The sequence below is a fragment of the Gossypium arboreum genome, chromosome 11 (genome assembly GCF_025698485.1).
Source record: "Gossypium arboreum isolate Shixiya-1 chromosome 11, ASM2569848v2, whole genome shotgun sequence".
Lineage (NCBI taxonomy): Eukaryota > Viridiplantae > Streptophyta > Magnoliopsida > Malvales > Malvaceae > Gossypium > Gossypium arboreum.
In genome coordinates this window covers 12,359,128-12,378,692 of record NC_069080.1, presented here as the reverse complement: position 1 = coordinate 12,378,692, position 19,565 = coordinate 12,359,128, and the positions used below count along the sequence as shown (strand labels likewise).

At 36.3% G+C, this 19,565-nt stretch overlaps 1 protein-coding gene across 1 annotated transcript; it reads left to right on the top strand.

The window, feature by feature from the left end:
• Positions 1–9,171: 9,171 nt before the first annotated feature.
• LOC108471478 (60S ribosomal protein L18-2) lies at positions 9,172–11,024 on the top strand. Its single transcript, XM_017773088.2, has 5 exons — positions 9,172–9,189; positions 9,625–9,714; positions 9,820–9,948; positions 10,082–10,264; positions 10,866–11,024. Exons 1-5 carry the CDS (start codon positions 9,172–9,174, stop codon positions 11,022–11,024), a joined length of 579 nt encoding a protein of 192 aa, XP_017628577.1.
• Positions 11,025–19,565: the final 8,541 nt, after the last annotated feature.

The window sequence follows — 19,565 nt, the reverse complement described above, 5'->3', positions numbered from 1 at the left end:
ATGAATTATTAGTGATTATTGATATTGAATGGAATATGTGAATATTGAGTGGAAAATAGAAAAATTTATATTGCATTGAAATTGATTTGCATGTGGATTGATATGGAAAAATGTATTAAATTACAAATGAAACTGAAAATTTGAAAGTTTATTGAATACCCTATTAACTGTATCAGGCTAGTCGAATATAGTTGGCATGCCATAGGATTGGAAGTGTTCAGGGATATTCCGACTGTGTGTCGATGAGACACTATATGTGTCGACTACTGTGACTGTTCCGGATTCGTTCCGAAGAGGTACTCCGTACTTGACTGTTACTATTACTGTTTTGGATTTGTTCCGATGAGGTACTTTGTGTAATCGCTATCATTATCATATCTTATCTTTATTCGCTTACTTTTACGGTGTATTCCGCTTCTACCGATGAAACATCAGATATTATCCCCGGTGTGTGGGTTGGATCCGTGTATTTGTCCAGGTTCGAGTCATGTTAATAGGGGTATTAAAAAGTATTAAAGACCGTCTGCTACTGAATAATTGACTGTTATAGAATAAACGACTGATACTGAATAAATGAATATTACTGATTAACCAATTATTACTATTGACTGACTGGTATTGAACGATAAAGATCAATTGGTTGTTACCAAAGAATATTGATTGTTATTGAAATGAGATAGTACAGAATATTGAATGAAAGGTGAAAAATATTATTACTCAAATGAATTGTAAATAAAAGTACTGAAAAACTAATTGTTACTGAATAATGGACTACTACTGAATGTCTGAATGATACTGAACACAGGTTATTACTGAATAAATATGAAAAATCGACGAATAATGAATAAACATTGAAACTGTATACATTTCATCGAAAGTGATTAACAAGATCTTAGCATTATATATCAAAAACAAATGATAGAACTATTAGGAGTAATAGATTGAATTTTCCTGGTTCATTGATATATGATTTATTATTGACTTAAGTATCGGTTTATAGAAATACCACTGAGTTTATACTCAGCGTACGGTTTGTTTCCGTGCGCAGGTTAGGTTAAAGACAGATCGTCGAATTAGCATCATAAGCCGATCCCGAGCTCAAAAAGGTAAAGCATGTTAATTATCGGTAATGGCATGTACCTAGGATGTCTTAAGTGTGTTATATTGGATTGTGATTGTAATAGTAAAGTAAGTAATTTGATAATTGATAATGATACATGATAAGTGTTTAAAGTTAAGTATTAGATAATATATAAAATGTGTTTTTAAAGTTAAGTATTAGATAATATAAAAAATGTGTTTGGATTGGTTTAATATTGGTATTTGTATTGGTCATGGATTGAAATTTTCAGGATTGGTAAATTTTTAAAATACAAGGTTCATTTTGAGTTCACATAGTTTGTCACACGAGCCTGTGCCTTGGTTACCACGGGCGTGTCTTAAAGTCAGTGTTGCACACGAGTTGAGGACACGGGCATATCCCATGCCGCACAGGTATGTTAAATTAGCCACAAGGGCGTGTGGTACTGTTCAAAAGAATAAAATTTAAAATTTCATGAAAATTTTACTAAGCTTTAGGACCGAATCCCGGTTTGTTTTAATTACACTTTAAAAGTACTATGGACCCAATAAAATTATATTTGGATGAATATATTGCATTTATACTTGTTTATGTGCAACTGTAATGACTGGTAATACTCTGTAATCCTATTCCGGTAACGGGTCAGGGTTAAGGGTGTTACAGTTTTAACAATTTGTTTTCGTAGATGAAGCACTAATTCGGGTATTGGGATGTCATATACGGTTCTGATATACCGTCTGATGATTGAGAATCATGCTGGAGAGGGGGGTAAGTTTTTCTAATATAAACTTAATTTTATTATTTTATCTCACTCGACCCGCGTTAAAATAACAATGTTATTAACTGTGCAGTTCATTTGGTGTCGTATTCTGTTCCAGAAATTATGGCGGTTATTCCCTCATCTGCCCACGTCCACTCAAACCTATGGTGCATTAGCGCACCCGTTATCAATTTCATATAGTGGAGTGGTATCATGGTGATCGAGTATTCCGACAGTTCGGTTGCATACAGTATATCCTGATACTGCCAGTATGATTGGTGGAGATCCATGGGATGAGCAAATGGGGGCGTATGGAAATGATTGGAGAGAAGTGCATGAAGAATATATTACAATGTGGAACAACCGATTGGGGGGTACCTAAGATGGATCGTGCTTTGGATCTGCAGCCCTCGTTAGAGTACATACAGTGGTACTCTGAGATAGGGAAACCATTTTTATTTGGTGGGCAATTAATGGTAGTCCCTCCGCATACGACACGAATTGGGCAACCCCTTCCAGATCCGCATCATGCACCAGAGCCAGAGCCGGAACTACAATCTGGAGATAGTTCTTGTCATCCAGATTTAGGGAGCGATAACTATTTCCCGGGCTTGCCAAGCCACAGATATCATTCAGAGTTTGATATCTTCAGCCAACTACCACCTCAGTACTCCAATCATCCTGGCTCGTATCCACCTCAGTACTCTACTCCTTCCGGCCCGTATCCACAACCGTACTCCACTCCTCCCGATTCAAGTTCATTGATGGTGTTTGAGACATATGATTTTCCATCTATGTTTCACACCCCCCCACATACAGATGAAGAGAACATTGATCGTCGTAATAGCCCGCAACGTGAACATCGAGTTCCACAAAAATATACCCCTAGAACGACACCACCAAACCATCAATTTTAGGGGGTTTTGTAATATAAATAACTTCATATTTATGTAATGAATTTTTTGGCATTTTATTAATCAATTTAAGGCTTTTTTTTTACTTTGCAATTTAAATAGTAAACTTTGTATTTATTTAATGAATTTTTGCCATTTTATTTATCAATTTTATGGTTTTTTTTTTAAATTTGAAATTTAAATAAATAGACTTTATACTAATTATGTAAGTCAAATTAGATTAACTGGAACAAATTGTAGACAAATTTGTGATTCAATCCTCTCAACATGTCAACATGTAATGAACTACATTTCAATTTCTACCTGATTGCGACGATTGTCCAATATGGTAGTTTCAGAGTGGACATTTACTCTGATTATAACCGACTAATCTGCATACGCTACACATCTTCTAGTCGGGTTTCTGCCTAATATCTATTTCGTTATGGATTCTGGACGATTGCGGACGACCTTTCGGGTTCCTACGCAACCCTTTGTCTGGGAAAAGCTCAAAGGTCATTGGATGTACCTCCTAATTAGATAGGTCAGGAAGCACGGGGAACTCATTCTCCCATACACGCAACGTGCGTTCGAGGGTGTACACTTCATCGATAAATTATTTTACATTGAGCAAGACTTTAGCACAAGCTGCCACAACATGTGCACATGGATAATGAAGTGTTTGAAAACTCTTGCAATCACATCGTCTGTTTCGAATATCAACTCCGTAAGATCTAGGTGATATACCGGGTCCACGACCGATAGTCTTTGTAACTCAAAATGTTTTATTACATCGTGAATATACGTCTACAGTCATCGACCTCGCCATCCGACGGTTTGCAACAATTGTATCCTTGACATCTTCTACAAACACGTGTCCCGCCTCCATCTGGTTGACTTGTTGTTGACCCATTCTTGGCATCAATGTAGCCAACCTATAGAATGTAGCTGAGAAGACAGATGAAATTGGAAGATGTCATGTTTTTAACAATACAGCGTTGATCCCCTCCACCAAGTTTGTGGTCATTTGACCATAACGAAAGCCCTCGTCAAAACTTTGAGTCCATTGCCACGGCTCTATAGTACCCAACCACTGTCGGAAAGATATGTTCATTTGACCCTCCATGTCGCTCTCTAGTCGAGTTATTCTTTGGTGGAAACTGTGTGGCTCTAGCTCATGCGTTGCATATGTATTAAGAAAAGATAAGTTACAGTTTTGCCCTAAAACATTAAAACCTACATTAAAAAGATAAGGTAATCCTTTACCCATTATCACAACTTGCCTCTTACAGTTTGCATTCTTATAATCTCGCTAGAAGTTAGACGCGATGTGCTGGATGCAGTAAACGGATCTCCATGGTACACCGAACATCTAATAACTGCAATTAATCCTTTCCCTCTATTGAAGATGATGCAAATATTATCGTTGCTAATAACATACCTCCGTAGGTTAATAAGGAAGAATTTCCACGATTCCATGTTCTCCTTATCGACGATGGCAAATGTTATTGGGAGCACGTTCCTATTATCGTCTTAAGCAACCACAAGAAGTAGGATCTGTGTATATTTTCTATATAGCTAAGTCCATCTACTTGTACAAACGGCTTGCAGTGGGGAAATGCACGCACACATGGATCAAACGTCTAGAACAACTGACGAAAAATTCTTTTTCTCGATTGTAGTTGGTCATCCGGCCCATAATAAGGTCGTGTCTACAACTCAATGACAGTCCCCACGTACTCCCTCAGAGCGGCTATCAATCTCTGTAACTCATTGTACGACGTATCAAAATCTCCGTACAATTATTTTATTGCTATTTGTTTAGCTATCCATGCCTTTCTGTATGATACTCGATACTGGAATCATGCTTGCATTTCAGCAATCAGTACCGAAACTTTAATGGTAGACATGTCTTTCAAAATTGGCATGATGCATGTACAGATAGTTTTTGAATCAGGTTTTTGATGATCTTTTGTCAAACGTGTTGAAGTGCATGTGTAAGGCCAATAAATTTCTGTATCTCCCATATTTACTACTTCTGGATAAATACAGCTCTTATCCGCCAATTGCAGTTTTCCACCGACCTGTAACATTCTCCAATATATAATGTCGGTTTAGACACTACAACTTTGTAGTCTATTGATACATTCATGCTATACCGCTTAATGGAAAATACGTATTCTTCCTTATTTTCGAATCTCTGGCCTTCGAACAACTCCTCAAGATTAGAATATACAGCCATCCGGTGAGCAGGTAGTATTTTAGGGTATTACGGAAACTTGGCTGCGTGCGCCGCATCGAGGTCTATCCAAGGCATGTGTGCCCTAGGATTATTGTGTACCATAATACGACGAATCTGGTTCCCGACTGAAGAGGCGTTAACGTTTCCATCATCATTCACGCTTTGTCATCAATATCATCCGGAACCTCGTCCACGTCGGGATCACTCTCACTATCGACTTCGTGATCAGAATGATCACTACTATGGTATACATCATCACCAACTACATCAGTCTCGGGTGCAACATTAAGATCAATGTTGATCCCGTGTATAGTTGATTGACTATCAACGTACGATATCGAAACCACCATACACGGCTCTTGAGCTCCATCTTCTTCACCTAATGGAGTGGGATCTTCAGTTGCCTCCACACCAGCTAACTCAGCAAATAACTGAATCGGTGCATTTTGGTTGCTTCGAGTCCAACAATAAGGAGCGACCATTGTCTCCACGTCTTCATCGTCTACAAGTTACATTTTGGTGAATTTTATAAGTCTGTCGAAACAGGAAACTTGTAGAAAAGTTTCGAGATCCTTCTCCCACAACGTCTATAAATTTTTTCACTATATTTTTCTTCCATATCATCAAACGAGATATTTCTATTAAATCACATTGCTACTTGTTTGCGACATTCAAATATACAGCCCACAGTTGTTGTCAAAATTTCTCCATCAAAATAAACACATACGAAAAATTGATTCTCCATCTTCAATACTAGATCTGTTAAAATTTTTTCAAAAATCTCAAAACAGTTTCGAATAGCAAAAAAATTACATAAAATTTTTAATGCAAAATTTTTCATTCAGAAGCTAACAAAATCAATACCCTAACAAAATAGATTTCAAATAATCAAATTACTAGCAAAACTTTACATTCTATTTAAAAAGAAATAAACTAAAATACCTTATCCTCTTTGTTGCTTTTCTTTCTTTTTTTCTTCTCCCTATCTTCTTATTTCCATTCAATTAAATTTTGGTTCTGTTGCTCTGCTAAATTTTGTGTCCGTGCTTATTTAATTTTTGGGGTATATATAGTGGAAAAATTAAGCAACAGATGCTCTTGTGGGTCTCACCATTTGCGCATTTGAGATAGGCACAATTAGTCACGCCTTTGAGAAAGGCTCAACTAGTCGCACCTCAGAGATAGACGCAACCTGTATTCGTATCTATACACGAGTCATACTGATCCGAAAATAAAAAATAATATCTTATTTAAAAAAATATTTTTTAATATAAAAAAAGAGTCACGCCTGTCAGATAGGCGCTAATGAAAAAAACAACCCATTTTGATAAATAATCCAGCTGACAACCTATTTTGGTATATAATTTTTTTTAAATTTATTTCAATAAAAAACCCCTTGTTCAGGAATTTAGGAAGAGTTGATATCGCATTTAGGAGCTTGAGATTCAGAAGACTTGATATCTCATTTAGGAGTTTGGGAAGATCCAATATTTGATTTTTCTCCCATTGATAACAGAAGGTTGAGGAACCAATTGATTATTATTGCTTTCTGACACATTTTTTTTGAAAAAAGATTAGATCTTTTTGTTGACCATAATTTAATTAAAAAACCTAAAGATTGTAATAATTTATTAAACAACAACATATTAGAAAAAAGAAAAAAATAAGTCAAATAAATAAATAATATATTTTATTAAAGATTACAATAATATATTATTGCTTTTTGAAAAGTCTTTTGCGTAAGGAGCCGAGAGGAATATAATTTGTATTTTTTTACTCTATTCTCTCAATTTCGGCATCAAATTCCTTTTTTTTTTTCTTTCTATCCACAATTTCAACACCTTACTAGAGGAAGATAATTCATTAGCAGAACATACAAATCAAAATACAAAAAAAGTCATTAAACCTAATATGTATGAGTATGAGTCAAGTAAATTAATTTTGGAATTTAATTTTAAAGTCCATATTGAGTCTCTAAATTTAGTATTTCAAAGCCAGTCGTACATTAATATTTGATTATTATTAAAGTTATATAATTAAAATATGAAAAATATTTTGTTAATATAAAATATAACCTTATGGCTTAAGGAAACGAATGAAATACAGTTTGACCAAAAAAACAAATGCTATACAATGTAAAAATCAAATCTAAAATATATGATATATAAAAAATTTAAAATTTCAATAAGACCGCCCGCCCCTAAATCCATCATTGGTTATAATTAACTATACAAATTTTTAACAGTAATTTTTAGTTGTGACGGGGGAAATTGTTGTTATCTACCGGCATTTATACTTAGTTCAACTATTTATTTTTTGTTTGCCTTGTTGAGCGGTGATCAATTCTTGACCTGACAAGCTTGGTTGCTAGCATTAACAATTTCTTTTATTATTTTAACATTTTAAATGCTTTTATTTTATTATTTAATAATGTATTGTGATATTAAATAATTTATTAAAAATAAATTATGCTAATAGTTTATTTTATTTTAGTGTTGGAGATAAACTTTGTTAAGTAAATCTAATAAGTAAAATAACAGAGAAATTAAAAGATTGAACACAAATATTTTACGTGGAAAAATTCCTCCTAATAAGATAAAATACTACAAGCAAAGATAATTTCACTAAAAAATAAAAATAAAAAGTACAAAAGATGAAGATAAAACTAAACCCCAAAACTCAAATAAAAACACTCAAAATGTAAACACAAAATTCTCTGAATAGAATAATTGAATATATATTTAATAATATTGAAACTCATAATATTTGATATTATTTTAATATTTTAAAATTAAAATAAAAATTCATTATTAATATAATAATATTAGGCTTGAATCCAATTTTTTTTATATAAATGTAAAATTATTCATAAAGAAGATTTATTTTGGAATATGACTTTTGCTTTTCAAAAGGATGAATTATATTATAAGAAAAATGTTTATTTTCTGTTGATGTATGAATAATTTTACGTGGATAAATTACTTTTTATAAAATAAACACATAAAAATACAAAAAGAAAAAAAACTTTTTTAATGAAAGAAACATACCATCCTAAGTATGGGTTTAGATGGGCGATGTGGATAATAGAGAACATTTATTTTACTTTTTATCTTATGTTACAATATTATTATAATATCTAATTTTATCGCCACTATAAATTTTATATTAATAACAGATAAACGCACCATGTATCTACTATTTAGAAATATTAGGATAAACTAATGCATTAAACCACCACTTAATTTAATTTATTTATTTATTTTTTTTTGGTGTTTTGTTTCAAGAGTAATAATTATAGTGGCTGCACACATGCATTAACAGGAAGGATAATTGTTAAATTTTATGGAAAATTTTCCTTAATTGCACGAGTCAGAATCTTTCATTGTTTTGCCTTTAACAATGTTACGATTTTATTTTAATACCTTTAAAATTGACCTATCGCATTAATTTAATTTCGAAAATTCCTTTTCTGCTATTATAATAATATATATATTTTTACTGCATTAAAAAATAAAGAGGGATTAAATATGTAAATTTTAAGCGTTGTATAGTCAATGTTATTTTACATGTAAATTAAACGAAGAAAAGAGAAGGCTAAGCCTTAAAAATTATAGAAACGATGAGGGACAGAGATGAGGACTACTCTACTAACAACATATTATTAAGTTAAATTGATGATTGTTCTTATCATGAAATTCGCGTGTATATATTGAAATTACATATTTAGAATATAAATTTAATTATAAAATAATTATTGTAGGACAGATAATAATTTTATGTTTAATTTCTAATAAATTTGATTTATAAAATTTTAAAATATTAAAATTTTTAATATTTTTAAAGTTTTTGCTTTTTAATTTTATATATTTAATAATTTATCATTTTGTAATTTTTAGATATTTTTAAGTTTTTTTTTAAATTATGAGGTTCAGCGGCACTATTGTATAACATATGACAACATGTTTGGTTGGATATTTCAACTAATTTTTTTAAAGTCCAAAAGATTAAACCAAGAACATTTTATAATATTGGGGACTAAACTGAAAATATCTGATACTATTAAAGACTGAAGTGAACTGAAAAAATTTTAAGAACCAAAGTCGGAAAAATGTTATTCTCGAGGAGCTAAAGTGTTCATTAAGACTTTAAAGGTGACAGTGAAAATAGATTTAGAAATTGGGCTTATAATCGCTTCATGCGCAATTTAAATCTGGCAACCCATGGAACAACCCAAAGCTTGCTCTATAATACCCAAACTGCACCGTTTTAGCAGGCGGGCTGACTTCCTTTAATAGAGTATCATTTGATTTAGCGGACCATCAAATCAACGGCTAATATTTGTGAGATTCATAAAAATCAATGGCTCCCATGGGCAAACCGAATTTTATACTTCTCTCCCAACAAAATAAAAGTAGGATCTTAAAACCCTAGCTCACCCCACTTTAAGGCCATTTCCTTCACTCAAGAATGCTCCCCTGCCTTTTCACCTTAACCTCAACCGCAAAAAAAAAAAAAAAAAAGTAGCAGTTCCGGTTTCACCAGCTATGGTATCTTATTGCCCTCCGAAGCCCTAACAGAAATCTCTGCCGCCGTTTCTCTCTTTACTTTTTTTTTTTTTTGTAACGATTTTACTTTGTTGCAATTTCAGGGTATTGACTTGGTCGCTGGCGGCAAGAGCAAGAAGACGAAGAGAACTGCTCCCAAGTCTGATGATATATATCTCAAGCTCCTTGTCAAGGTTCCCTCTCTTTCTCGTCTTATATATATATATATATATATATTTTTCTGCTTCATGAGGTAAATTTGAATGTTTTTAAATGATTTTTTTGGACATGTGATTCAGCTTTACCGCTTTCTGGTAAGAAGGACTGGCAGCAAATTCAATGCGGTGATCTTGAAGCGGCTATTTATGAGCAAAACCAACAAGCCTCCTTTATCTCTTTCTAGATTGATTCAATTCATGAAGGGCAAGGTAATTTTTTTAGTTATTTCTATTTTCCATTTTTAGATTTGTTTCGAATGTTTTGCTTGCGTTTGACTTTCTGATTGATTATTATTTATTTTGTGAAGAGTGACTGATGTTGTTATTGGGTTTGATTGACCAGGAGGATAAGATTGCTGTGGTAGTCGGGGCTGTCACCGATGACATTCGTGTGTATGAAGTTCCTGCGCTGAAGGTTACTGCGTTAAGGTTCACTGAAACGGCCAGGGCAAGGATTGAGAAAGCTGGTGGGGAATGTTTAACTTTTGACCAACTTGCTCTTCGAGCACCTCTTGGACAGAACACGGTACACAAATCTTCTACTTATAATTTTTTTCTAGTCGTTTATGACAATGATTATCAGGTTTTGGGTTTGACTGTTTCATATGCCTTTTCTATCTTTGGAATGTCATTTTTTTTTTGTGTTGAAAGGTAGATGATAAAACCATCTATTTTAGAATGTATGAAGTGCCAAATTCCCCAATTCCAGAGAAACGTTAAACAGCCTTCCCCTTTTCATGCAGCTATTGAATGAGTAATTCACTATGCTATTGTTTCGATTTGTACTTGTAACGGACACTGTTCTTCTACACTGTTTAAACTTCAATGTAATTGGTAAAAACCTACCATGTTTTTCTTTTACTTGCTATTCCCAAGTGTTCAAGTTGTATGTTAGGGCCATAGTGATTAGAAATCTGGACAAAGCCATTTTTGAAACTTCTTAGATATGCAATCCTCCTTCCATTATGAAATATTTTGATTTTTGAATATGAGACCATTGGATTGTGTGTCTTCCATATTGTTCCTCTGTTGGCATATTAATTAGATGTTTGATGAAATGAACTCTCTTGCTTATCAACATTGTGGAATGGTGGAAATTGACTAAATTCTATGCTGAAAATATGTAGGTTCTCCTCCGAGGTCCAAAGAATGCTCGTGAGGCAGTGAAGCACTTCGGACCAGCTCCTGGCGTGCCACACAGCCACACCAAGCCCTATGTGCGGGCAAAGGGAAGGAAATTTGAGAGGGCTAGAGGAAGAAGGAACAGCAAAGGCTTCAGGGTTTGAGTTTGTGATTACCCTGGAACAAAATAACTTGTCGTCAACCTATTCTCATGAAAATGAGAATTCTCTGTTTTTCTTATTTTGTTTTTCCATGGAACATTATTACAATTGGGGATATTTTGTAATTTTGTTTATCAAGGAAATTTTGGACTGATTAAAACGTTTTTTTTTTCATCTTCTAAATCTATATGGAGTATTTATGGGTTCAATTACAGAATAAAATATAAAACAGACGATGTCGATCCCTACAGAAGCAGGAGTGAACTAGCAGTCACTTTCCTAGATATGCTCCCTTAGTACTCTCTACTTACTGTATTCGTAAATGCTATGGATGAGAGAGAATGTATTTTAAGCAAGTAGGAAGTAATTAAATCAACAATATGAAAACTGGTCCATAGCTAACAATAACGTAGAATCCCCACCTCCCATCCCTTCTTTCTGTAGACAGATCGTTTATGCTTAACACAACAATTTTCTCTGACATGTTTTAGATCCATGAGGGTTCTTGAAGTGAACTAAATTTGGTTGCTTGTGTAAACAAGTATCTTGGTCCCTATCATCCTATTTTCCCTTGCTGACAAGACCGAGGAATCATGTTACTGAGTTTATCACTTTGATTACGCCCTACCGGTGATGGATTGGGTCGGTAGGTGTTTTTCCAGGCTAGTGAGCTGACTTTATGGGTTGACACTTTTTGCAAAGTGAATGTGAGTTGGAACTTTTCAAAGCTTTAATAAACATAAAAGGTTTTCTAATGAAGAAAACGAAAGGCTTGTCCGTTGAGTACGTCAGAGTCAAGAGTTGGAGAGTGAGAGAGAGAAAGAGGTTTTTTAATGGCAATGGTAGGTGATTAGTTACTCCTTTGTCTTTGCTTGACTAGTCTGTCCAGCAATCATTTTGAGGGAGAACTAGTGTCACGGACTTAGGATTCTTGCCTCACAATCCGTGCGGCCTTAGGCAGTTTCTTACTCCAAAAACGCCTAAGTCATTAACTTCTACAAAAGAAGGATTCAACGAATTCTTCCCAAAACACAACTTAAGCGAAAGCACCTTAAAGCCAAACAAGATGAAAGAAGAACGAAACAAGAACAAGCCAAAGAAAATAAGAACACAAGAGAGAGATTTGAGTGAATGCTCTCAAGAATTCTTATTGCTCAAAACTCAAGTGATTTACAATGAGGAAGAGGTCTCTTATTTATAGTTGAGCCTCTCCAAATCCAACGTACAAAATTAAGTACATCAATGGCTAAGATTAAAAGGCACCTACCACCAAATATAAAATCATATCTTCTAAGATTACATATCTTATCTAAGATATGTAATCTTATAAAATAATATCTTGTAAGATCATGTTTCCATATTTGTCTAACTTGTAGATGGGCCTTCAATCTCTTCAAGCAATGGCCCGATCGATTGGGCCAAATAACCTCCTTCCTTCTTGATAGTTCACACAGATGTGTCATGGTTGCGGGCTCCCATGCGCAACCCATGACATTCTCCCCCACCAAATCTAGCGACGCCCTCGTCGCGTCTTCCGCATGGTATCGATCTATCTTGTCTTGGAATTGCCACAAGGCTTCAAAGAGTTCCCAACTCATCTCACTATCCGGGAATCCCTTCCATCGGACTAAGTATTCGCGCCGCGGCCGGTAGTACTTACGTCTGACCACACGATCCGCTTCAATGTTCTCGACCTCTCGATCATAGGCGACTTTTACCCCCATTGGTGCTCGTTCAGACTTGCTTCGATTTGGGTCTCCTCCATCTTCATGGAATGGCTTAAGCATACTCACATGGAATACTGGATGAACTTTAAGCTTTTCAGGCAACTCAAGCTTGTAGGCCACCTTGCCTACCTTCTTCACAATTCGAAATGGCCCCTCATACCGCCGAACGAGTCCTTTGTGTAACCCATCATGTCGCAGAATCAGGTGTAGTTTGGCAAGAACTGGGTCACCAACCTGAAATTGCACGTCCCTTCGATTTTGGTCTGCCCATTTCTTGTTGCGCTTACTTGCCTTATGTAGACAAGCTCTAGCTAGATCGTTTTGCTCTTGCCAATCCCTTGCAAATCGATAAGCTGCTGGATTCGGTCCTGCATAACGAGTTGCAACTGCATTGGGTGTAAGCGGCTGTTGCCCCGTCACTATCTCAAACGGACTCTGGTTCGTTGCCCCACTTCGTTGTAAATTGTATGAAAACTGGGCCACATCCAACAACTTTGGCCAATCCTTTTGTGTTGCACTTACATAGTGTCGAAGATACGTCTCCAACAATGCATTCACTCGTTCGGTTTGCCCATCAGTTTGTGGATGCATGCTAGTGGAAAAGTTTAGGTCCGAGCCCATTAACTTGAACAACTCGTCCAAAATCGACCCGTGAATCGCCCATCTCGATCATCGATGATAGATTGTGGTACTCCTCAATACTTCACCACATGTTTAAGGAATAAGCGAGCGCCTCCTCAAGAGACACTCCTTGGTTGCGGGGATGAAAGTTGCATACTTGAAAACCTATCCACCACAACAAAAATACTCGCAAATCCATCGATTTAGGCAAGCACGTGATAAAATCCATGGACAAACTCTCCCATGGGCGCCCGGAATGGGCAACGGTTGTAACAAACCAGCAGGGCTTTCAACTCAACCTTATCTTGTTGGCATATTAAACAAGTTTTCACATAGGTCTCCACATCATCACCCATGTGAGGCCAATAAAATCGATCCTCCAATAGAGCCAAGGTGCGGTGTACTCCGGATGGCCAGCCCATTTTGAATCATGACATTCCTTCATGACTTGTTTTCAGAATTCCCATGTTGAGGCACATATAGACGTCGCCCATGAGTGTATAGTAATTCTCCTCGAGCCAAAATCGCCTTTGTCTTTCCATCTCTAGCAAGCTCCATCGATTTTTGGTCAGGGGATCATGGGACGATCCTTCTTGAATGCGCCTAATAAGGGACTCTCGGGTTGGCTTATCGCTGCAAATTCCATTTTTCGCTAAGTGCATCGGCCACAATGTTGGCACTCCCGGCTTGTATTCCATGGTAAAATCAAACTCGCTAGGAAAACACGCCAACGAGCCTCGCTTGGGGACAACTTTTTCGGGTTAAGAAATAGCTATTTGCAACATTATCGATGAATACCACAAACCCGGAACCCAAAGAATAGTGTCTCCATGTGCGTAAACAATGCACCACTGCCGTCATCTCTTTTTCTTGGACCGTATCTTCGTTTCGTCTCGTTAAGCTTTCGACTCGAAAGCAATCGGATGCCCATCTTGCATCAACACCCTCCAATCGCATACTCTGAAGCATCTGTGCGCACTCATACGCCTTTGAAAAATTTGGCAATGCGAGTACAGCTCACTTGTCATCGCTTGCTTCACTTGGTTGAAGGCTTTCTTACACCGAGGGTCCCAATCCCACACTTTGCCCTTTTTCAACAGTCCGTCAAGGGTGCAATGATCTTGGAATAGCCTTCAATGAAGCGACGGTAGTAATTTGCTAATCCAAGGAAAGACCGCAACTCCGTCACCTTGGTTGGTGGCTCCCAATCGGCAATTGCTTGAACTTTACTTTCATCCATTCAATCGTGCCACCTCCCACAATATGGCCTAGAAATGGCACCTCTCGTTGGGCAAAGGAACATTTCTCCTTTTGACATATAGTTCATTTTCTCGTAGAGTTTGGAACACTTTCCCAAGTGTCCCACATGTTCTTCGAGCGCCTTACTATACACCACAATATCGTCAAGATAAACAACCACAAAACGATCCAAGAAAGGTTGTAATACCTTATTCATTAGGGTACGAGAATGTGGTAGAGCATTTTCAACCCAAACGGCATCACCAAGAACTCAAAGGACCCATATCTAGTTACACAGTCGTCTTGGGCTCATCCCTTCGGCTATTCTCACTTGGTGGTACCCGATCGCAAATCCAACTTAGTAAACCATCTCGCTACCAAGTTGATCGAACAAATCTGCAATAAGAGGAATGGGATACTGCTTTTTATGGTGATTTTGTTTAGGGCCTCGTAGTCGATGCACATTCTCAAAGATCCATCATGCTTCTTTTGAAATAACACAGGTGCACCAAATGGGGCTTTAGATGGTCTAATGAACCCGATCTAAAAGTTTCATCAATCGCTTCCAATTCCTCTAGTTCCGGTGGAGCCATTCGATATGGTGCCCTTGTCAAGCGGTTCAAGATTGGGCAACAACTCAATCTTGTGGTCCACCTCCTCTTTGGTGGCAATCTTTGGGCAACTCCATGGGCATTACATCTTGAAATGACTTTAGCAACTGCTCCACTTCCTTTGGAATTTCCCTCAAATTTATCATCCATATTGTCTCTCAAGGTAGCTAGGTAGGAGACTTCATTTCGACGGACTCCTTTGGCAAATTGGATTGCCGATAAGGTTTTTCCTCCATGCTTCCCTTCCTTTTCATTCTCACCATATATCGTTGATTTGCATCGGAGATTGTCATGTAGTTCTCGGAAGGGTGAATATCCGCATTAAGCCTATCAAGTAAACTTAATCCAACTACAAAATCGTAATCATCAAGTGGGATTACCTTAATGGTCGCTTTGCCCGTCCACTCGCCAAGTTTGAGTTCCACCCTTTTGCCACCCCGTTATGGGAATGCTTTCGAATTCACCGTTTTGATTCGTCCGAATCTTCCTCGATTCTAAGGCCCGCCTTTGCCATTTCTTTAGACATGAATAAATCGGATGCACCAAGATCAACAAGTGCATTCAATCTTTTGCCACCACGATGATGTCCACAAATATCAGCCCATTGCTTGACTTCTCTTCGACACCTCCTAATATCGAATTGAGGCTTTTGGTGTCATCTTCGGCCTCCTTGCGTGCCTCCATGGCATGAAAAGCGGCTTTCTTTGGACAGACACTCATTCTATGTGGGCCTTGGTAGAGAAAGCACTTCATTGGTCCTTTTCTATCCCAAGGCTTACCTTGACTAGACTTTAGGCCTTCGTCGCTCTTTTCCCTTTGATCCTTGTTTCCCCCACCATTGTCTTTTGGTCCCGACTTGGGTTTGGAAGAATCGTTATTATCAAACTTTCTTCCCCCAACATCATAGAAATTTTCTGCCTTTGCCATAGCTTCGGTCAATTCGGTGATATCTAGGCGACGCAACTCTTGCTTTGCCCACATTTTTAAACCATCTTGAACCAATAGAATGCTTCTTTCTCATTCAAGTCCGAGATCCAAGCATCAACTCGTCAATTCTAACATAATCTCGAGCGATTGCCTTGTTGCGTAGCCGATGCAACTTAGCACGAGCCTCCTTTTCGGCATGTTGTGGATAAACCGCTTCTTCAACTCTCTTTGGAACTCCTCCCAAGTTCCAATGGTCGCTTCCTCCACGCTTCTCATCCGTGGACCTACGTCTCCACCACAAGAGAGTAACATCGAGAAAAGTAAATGGAAGCGGTGTTTACCTTGGTGGCATCATCCTCAATGCCAATTGCTCGAAATATTACTCCAATTCCCACAAGAAGTTATCCACTTCTCTGGACCTAACTCCTTGAACTTCTCGAGTTTTGGAACATCCACATGACGTTGCCTCGGTCCCAAGCCAACATCCCACTTCCTGGGCACCTTTACAGATTCTCGAGCTCCCCTAAGCTCAAGAATCTCTTCTTTCATGGCGATCAATAGGGCCTCAAGAGCTTCATCCATCCTCGCCGGTTTGTCCGTGGATCCGAGGAGTCCAACACAAACTCCTTGCTATCTTCCCTCGGTTCCTCCATACGGGTTAGGACCTCTTCGAGTGTCTCCTTCATGTCACCAACGGACTCCTCGAGATTGACCACTCGAATCTCCAAGCTCGACAAAGATATCCCTCGATCGACTAGCCTTTCTAGCCTCCCACGGGTCTCCATTGGCTCATTCGATCAACAACTTCTTTCGACATATCTCAAAAGTGCTTTCGAACCGGCTCGATACCAACATCACGGACTTAGGATTCTTGCCTCACAATCCGCAAGGCCTTAGGCGCTTACTCCAAAACGCCTAAGTCATTAACTTCTACAAAAGAAGGATTCAATGTAATTCTTCCCAAAACACAACTTAAGCGAAAGCACCTTAAAGCCAAACAAGATGAAAGAAGAACGAAACAAGAACAAGCCAAAGAAAATAAGAACACAAGAGAGAGATTTGAGTGAATGCTCTCAAGAATTCTTATTGCTCAAAACTCAAGTGATTTACAATGAGGAAGAGGTCTCTTATTTATAGTTGAGCCTCTCCAAATCCAACAGTACAAAATTAAGTACATCAATGGCTAAGATTAAAAGGCACCTACCACCAAATATAAAATCATATCTTCTAAGATTACATATCTTATCTAAGATATGTAATCTTATAAAATAATATCTTGTAAGATCATGTTTCCATATTTGTCTAACTTGTAGATGGGCCTTCAATCTCTTCAAGCAATGGCCCGGTCTGATTGGGCCAAATAACCTCCTTCCTTCTTGATAGTTCACACAGATGTGTCATGGTTGCGGGCTCCCATGCGCAACCCATGACACTAGTACATAGGTATATATACATTGTTATCGAATTGCCCACAGTGTGGTGATAGGTTTGTCTAGTGTCCATTTTGTCAGCCTTACAGCTCAACCTATGTCAGGATCCTTTCTGGTAGAATTGTCTGTTCCTGAGATCCGTTAAGTGTTTAGCTCCTTAGCTATGTAGGGAGCTTGGGCCTTACAACTCGTGTGTGTTCATGGTCATGCTGGGCAGAGGCTTGATCTCAACGAAGTTTCAAGATTGGTTGGGCCCAAATGGCCTATATTACTTTTTAGAAATAATAAAAACTACTTTCTATTTAAACTCAAGTATAAAAATATATTAATATTAATATAAAATATTTTTTATTCCCGTTAATAGTAAATCAACCAGGGTTGACCCAGGTTGAGGTTACAAATATAATAAGCTCAAGTTGGCCCATGAACTAATTACTTTTCAAAGAATAAATAACTTTTTAATTTTAAAATTAAAAAATACCAAAAATATAATTTTAAAATTTTTCTATGATTCTTTTAATATGGAATTTTTTTAAATGATGCTTTTTTTTATGTATTTTTATAAATATCAGATTAATAAAAACTATAAACATTGAGTGATTTTAATGGTTGGGTATCCAATGAATACGATAAAATAAATTTGTTTTAAACCACAGTTTTTCTATGCTACTCATTTTAATAATGTAGTTGGATTAGAACAGGGGAGAGAAATGTATATAAGCTAGAATAAGGAAAGCATTCCACAGAAGAAGAAGAAGAAGAAGAAGAAGAATATGTGTCTGCTACTAAAATATTAGCTTACACATGCCAATTCACGAGTCATTAGAATAGTTTACCGTGAAAGTAATATGAAGGTATTTGTAGTAAAAGTTGGAATGTTTTTTTTATTAAAAAATAAGTAAATTTATCATTATGCATTAAACTAATAAATAAATTAATTTTCTGTTAAAAATTTCATCTATTCATACAGTTAAAAACTAGCATGGTGAATAAAATAACCATACATTGTCACATGGTGTGCCACGTGTACCTTATATTAACATGTATGGACTCATTTTTAAAAGTAGAAATTAATGAAATTTTTAAAAAAATAACTAATTTATTTTTTAATTTAATATACAAGAATTAATTTACTTATTTTTAGTAAAGAAAATAAAATGTATAAATAGCTTACTTCTGGAGCAAATATGAAATGGTATAAGTAAAGAGTTTGTGGGTCCACAATGTGTGTATTTTTCCAAGTTGCAAACATAAAATAGTAGCTCCTTTTAATTTTTAGTGTTGTGTCGTTTTGTGGATGCCTACAATTCGTTTTGCATGTTTGGAACTTGGGATAGTATGAAATGCGTTAATATTTAGAGCCGTCAAGTCAACTTGATGTTCTCTTTTTCACTTTTTCCTTTTTATTTGTAGATTATAATGAATTTCAAAATTATTATTATTTTGTTTTGGTTTATATGCTCAACTTGATAAAGTTGATAGGCTTAGGCCATAATATTTATTATGAAGTAATGGGTGAGCGCTGACTCGTTGGGCTAACTTCAAATTGGGGAGCCGAGTAGCCGACCTTAATTTATAGCGATGACCATAGTGCTATGTATCCAACTGGGAAACCCGCCCTTCATTGAAACCAAATTCACGACCTCACCACTGTCTATATAATCTTTTATGACACGTTTCCTTACCTATTTTTTCAGACTAAATTTCAATTCTGTTTTATTATATCAAATTTCTCTAAAATAATTTAATAATCAAAAAACCAATTTCTATGTAAGCTCATATATATGTCCATTATCTTCGTCACGTGGTGCGCTAAAGTTGTGCCATATGGTGAACTATGGTAATTTATTTTAATATTGTGTCATATTTAAAGTTAATGGACATATGGAGCTTACACGGAAATTGATAATTTAGGAATTTAATTAATTACTTATATTTAATTAAGTGTTATTTCCGATTAAAGACTCAAATAATTATTAAATTATTTTA

Bases quoted from the DNA above. Each gene is read 5' to 3' on its own strand.
- LOC108471478 (XM_017773088.2), top strand. The intron at 9,715-9,819 runs GTTCCCTCTCTT...CATGTGATTCAG, and splicing joins ATCTCAAGCTCCTTGTCAAG to CTTTACCGCTTTCTGGTAAG. The intron at 10,265-10,865 runs GTACACAAATCT...GAAAATATGTAG, and splicing joins CACCTCTTGGACAGAACACG to GTTCTCCTCCGAGGTCCAAA.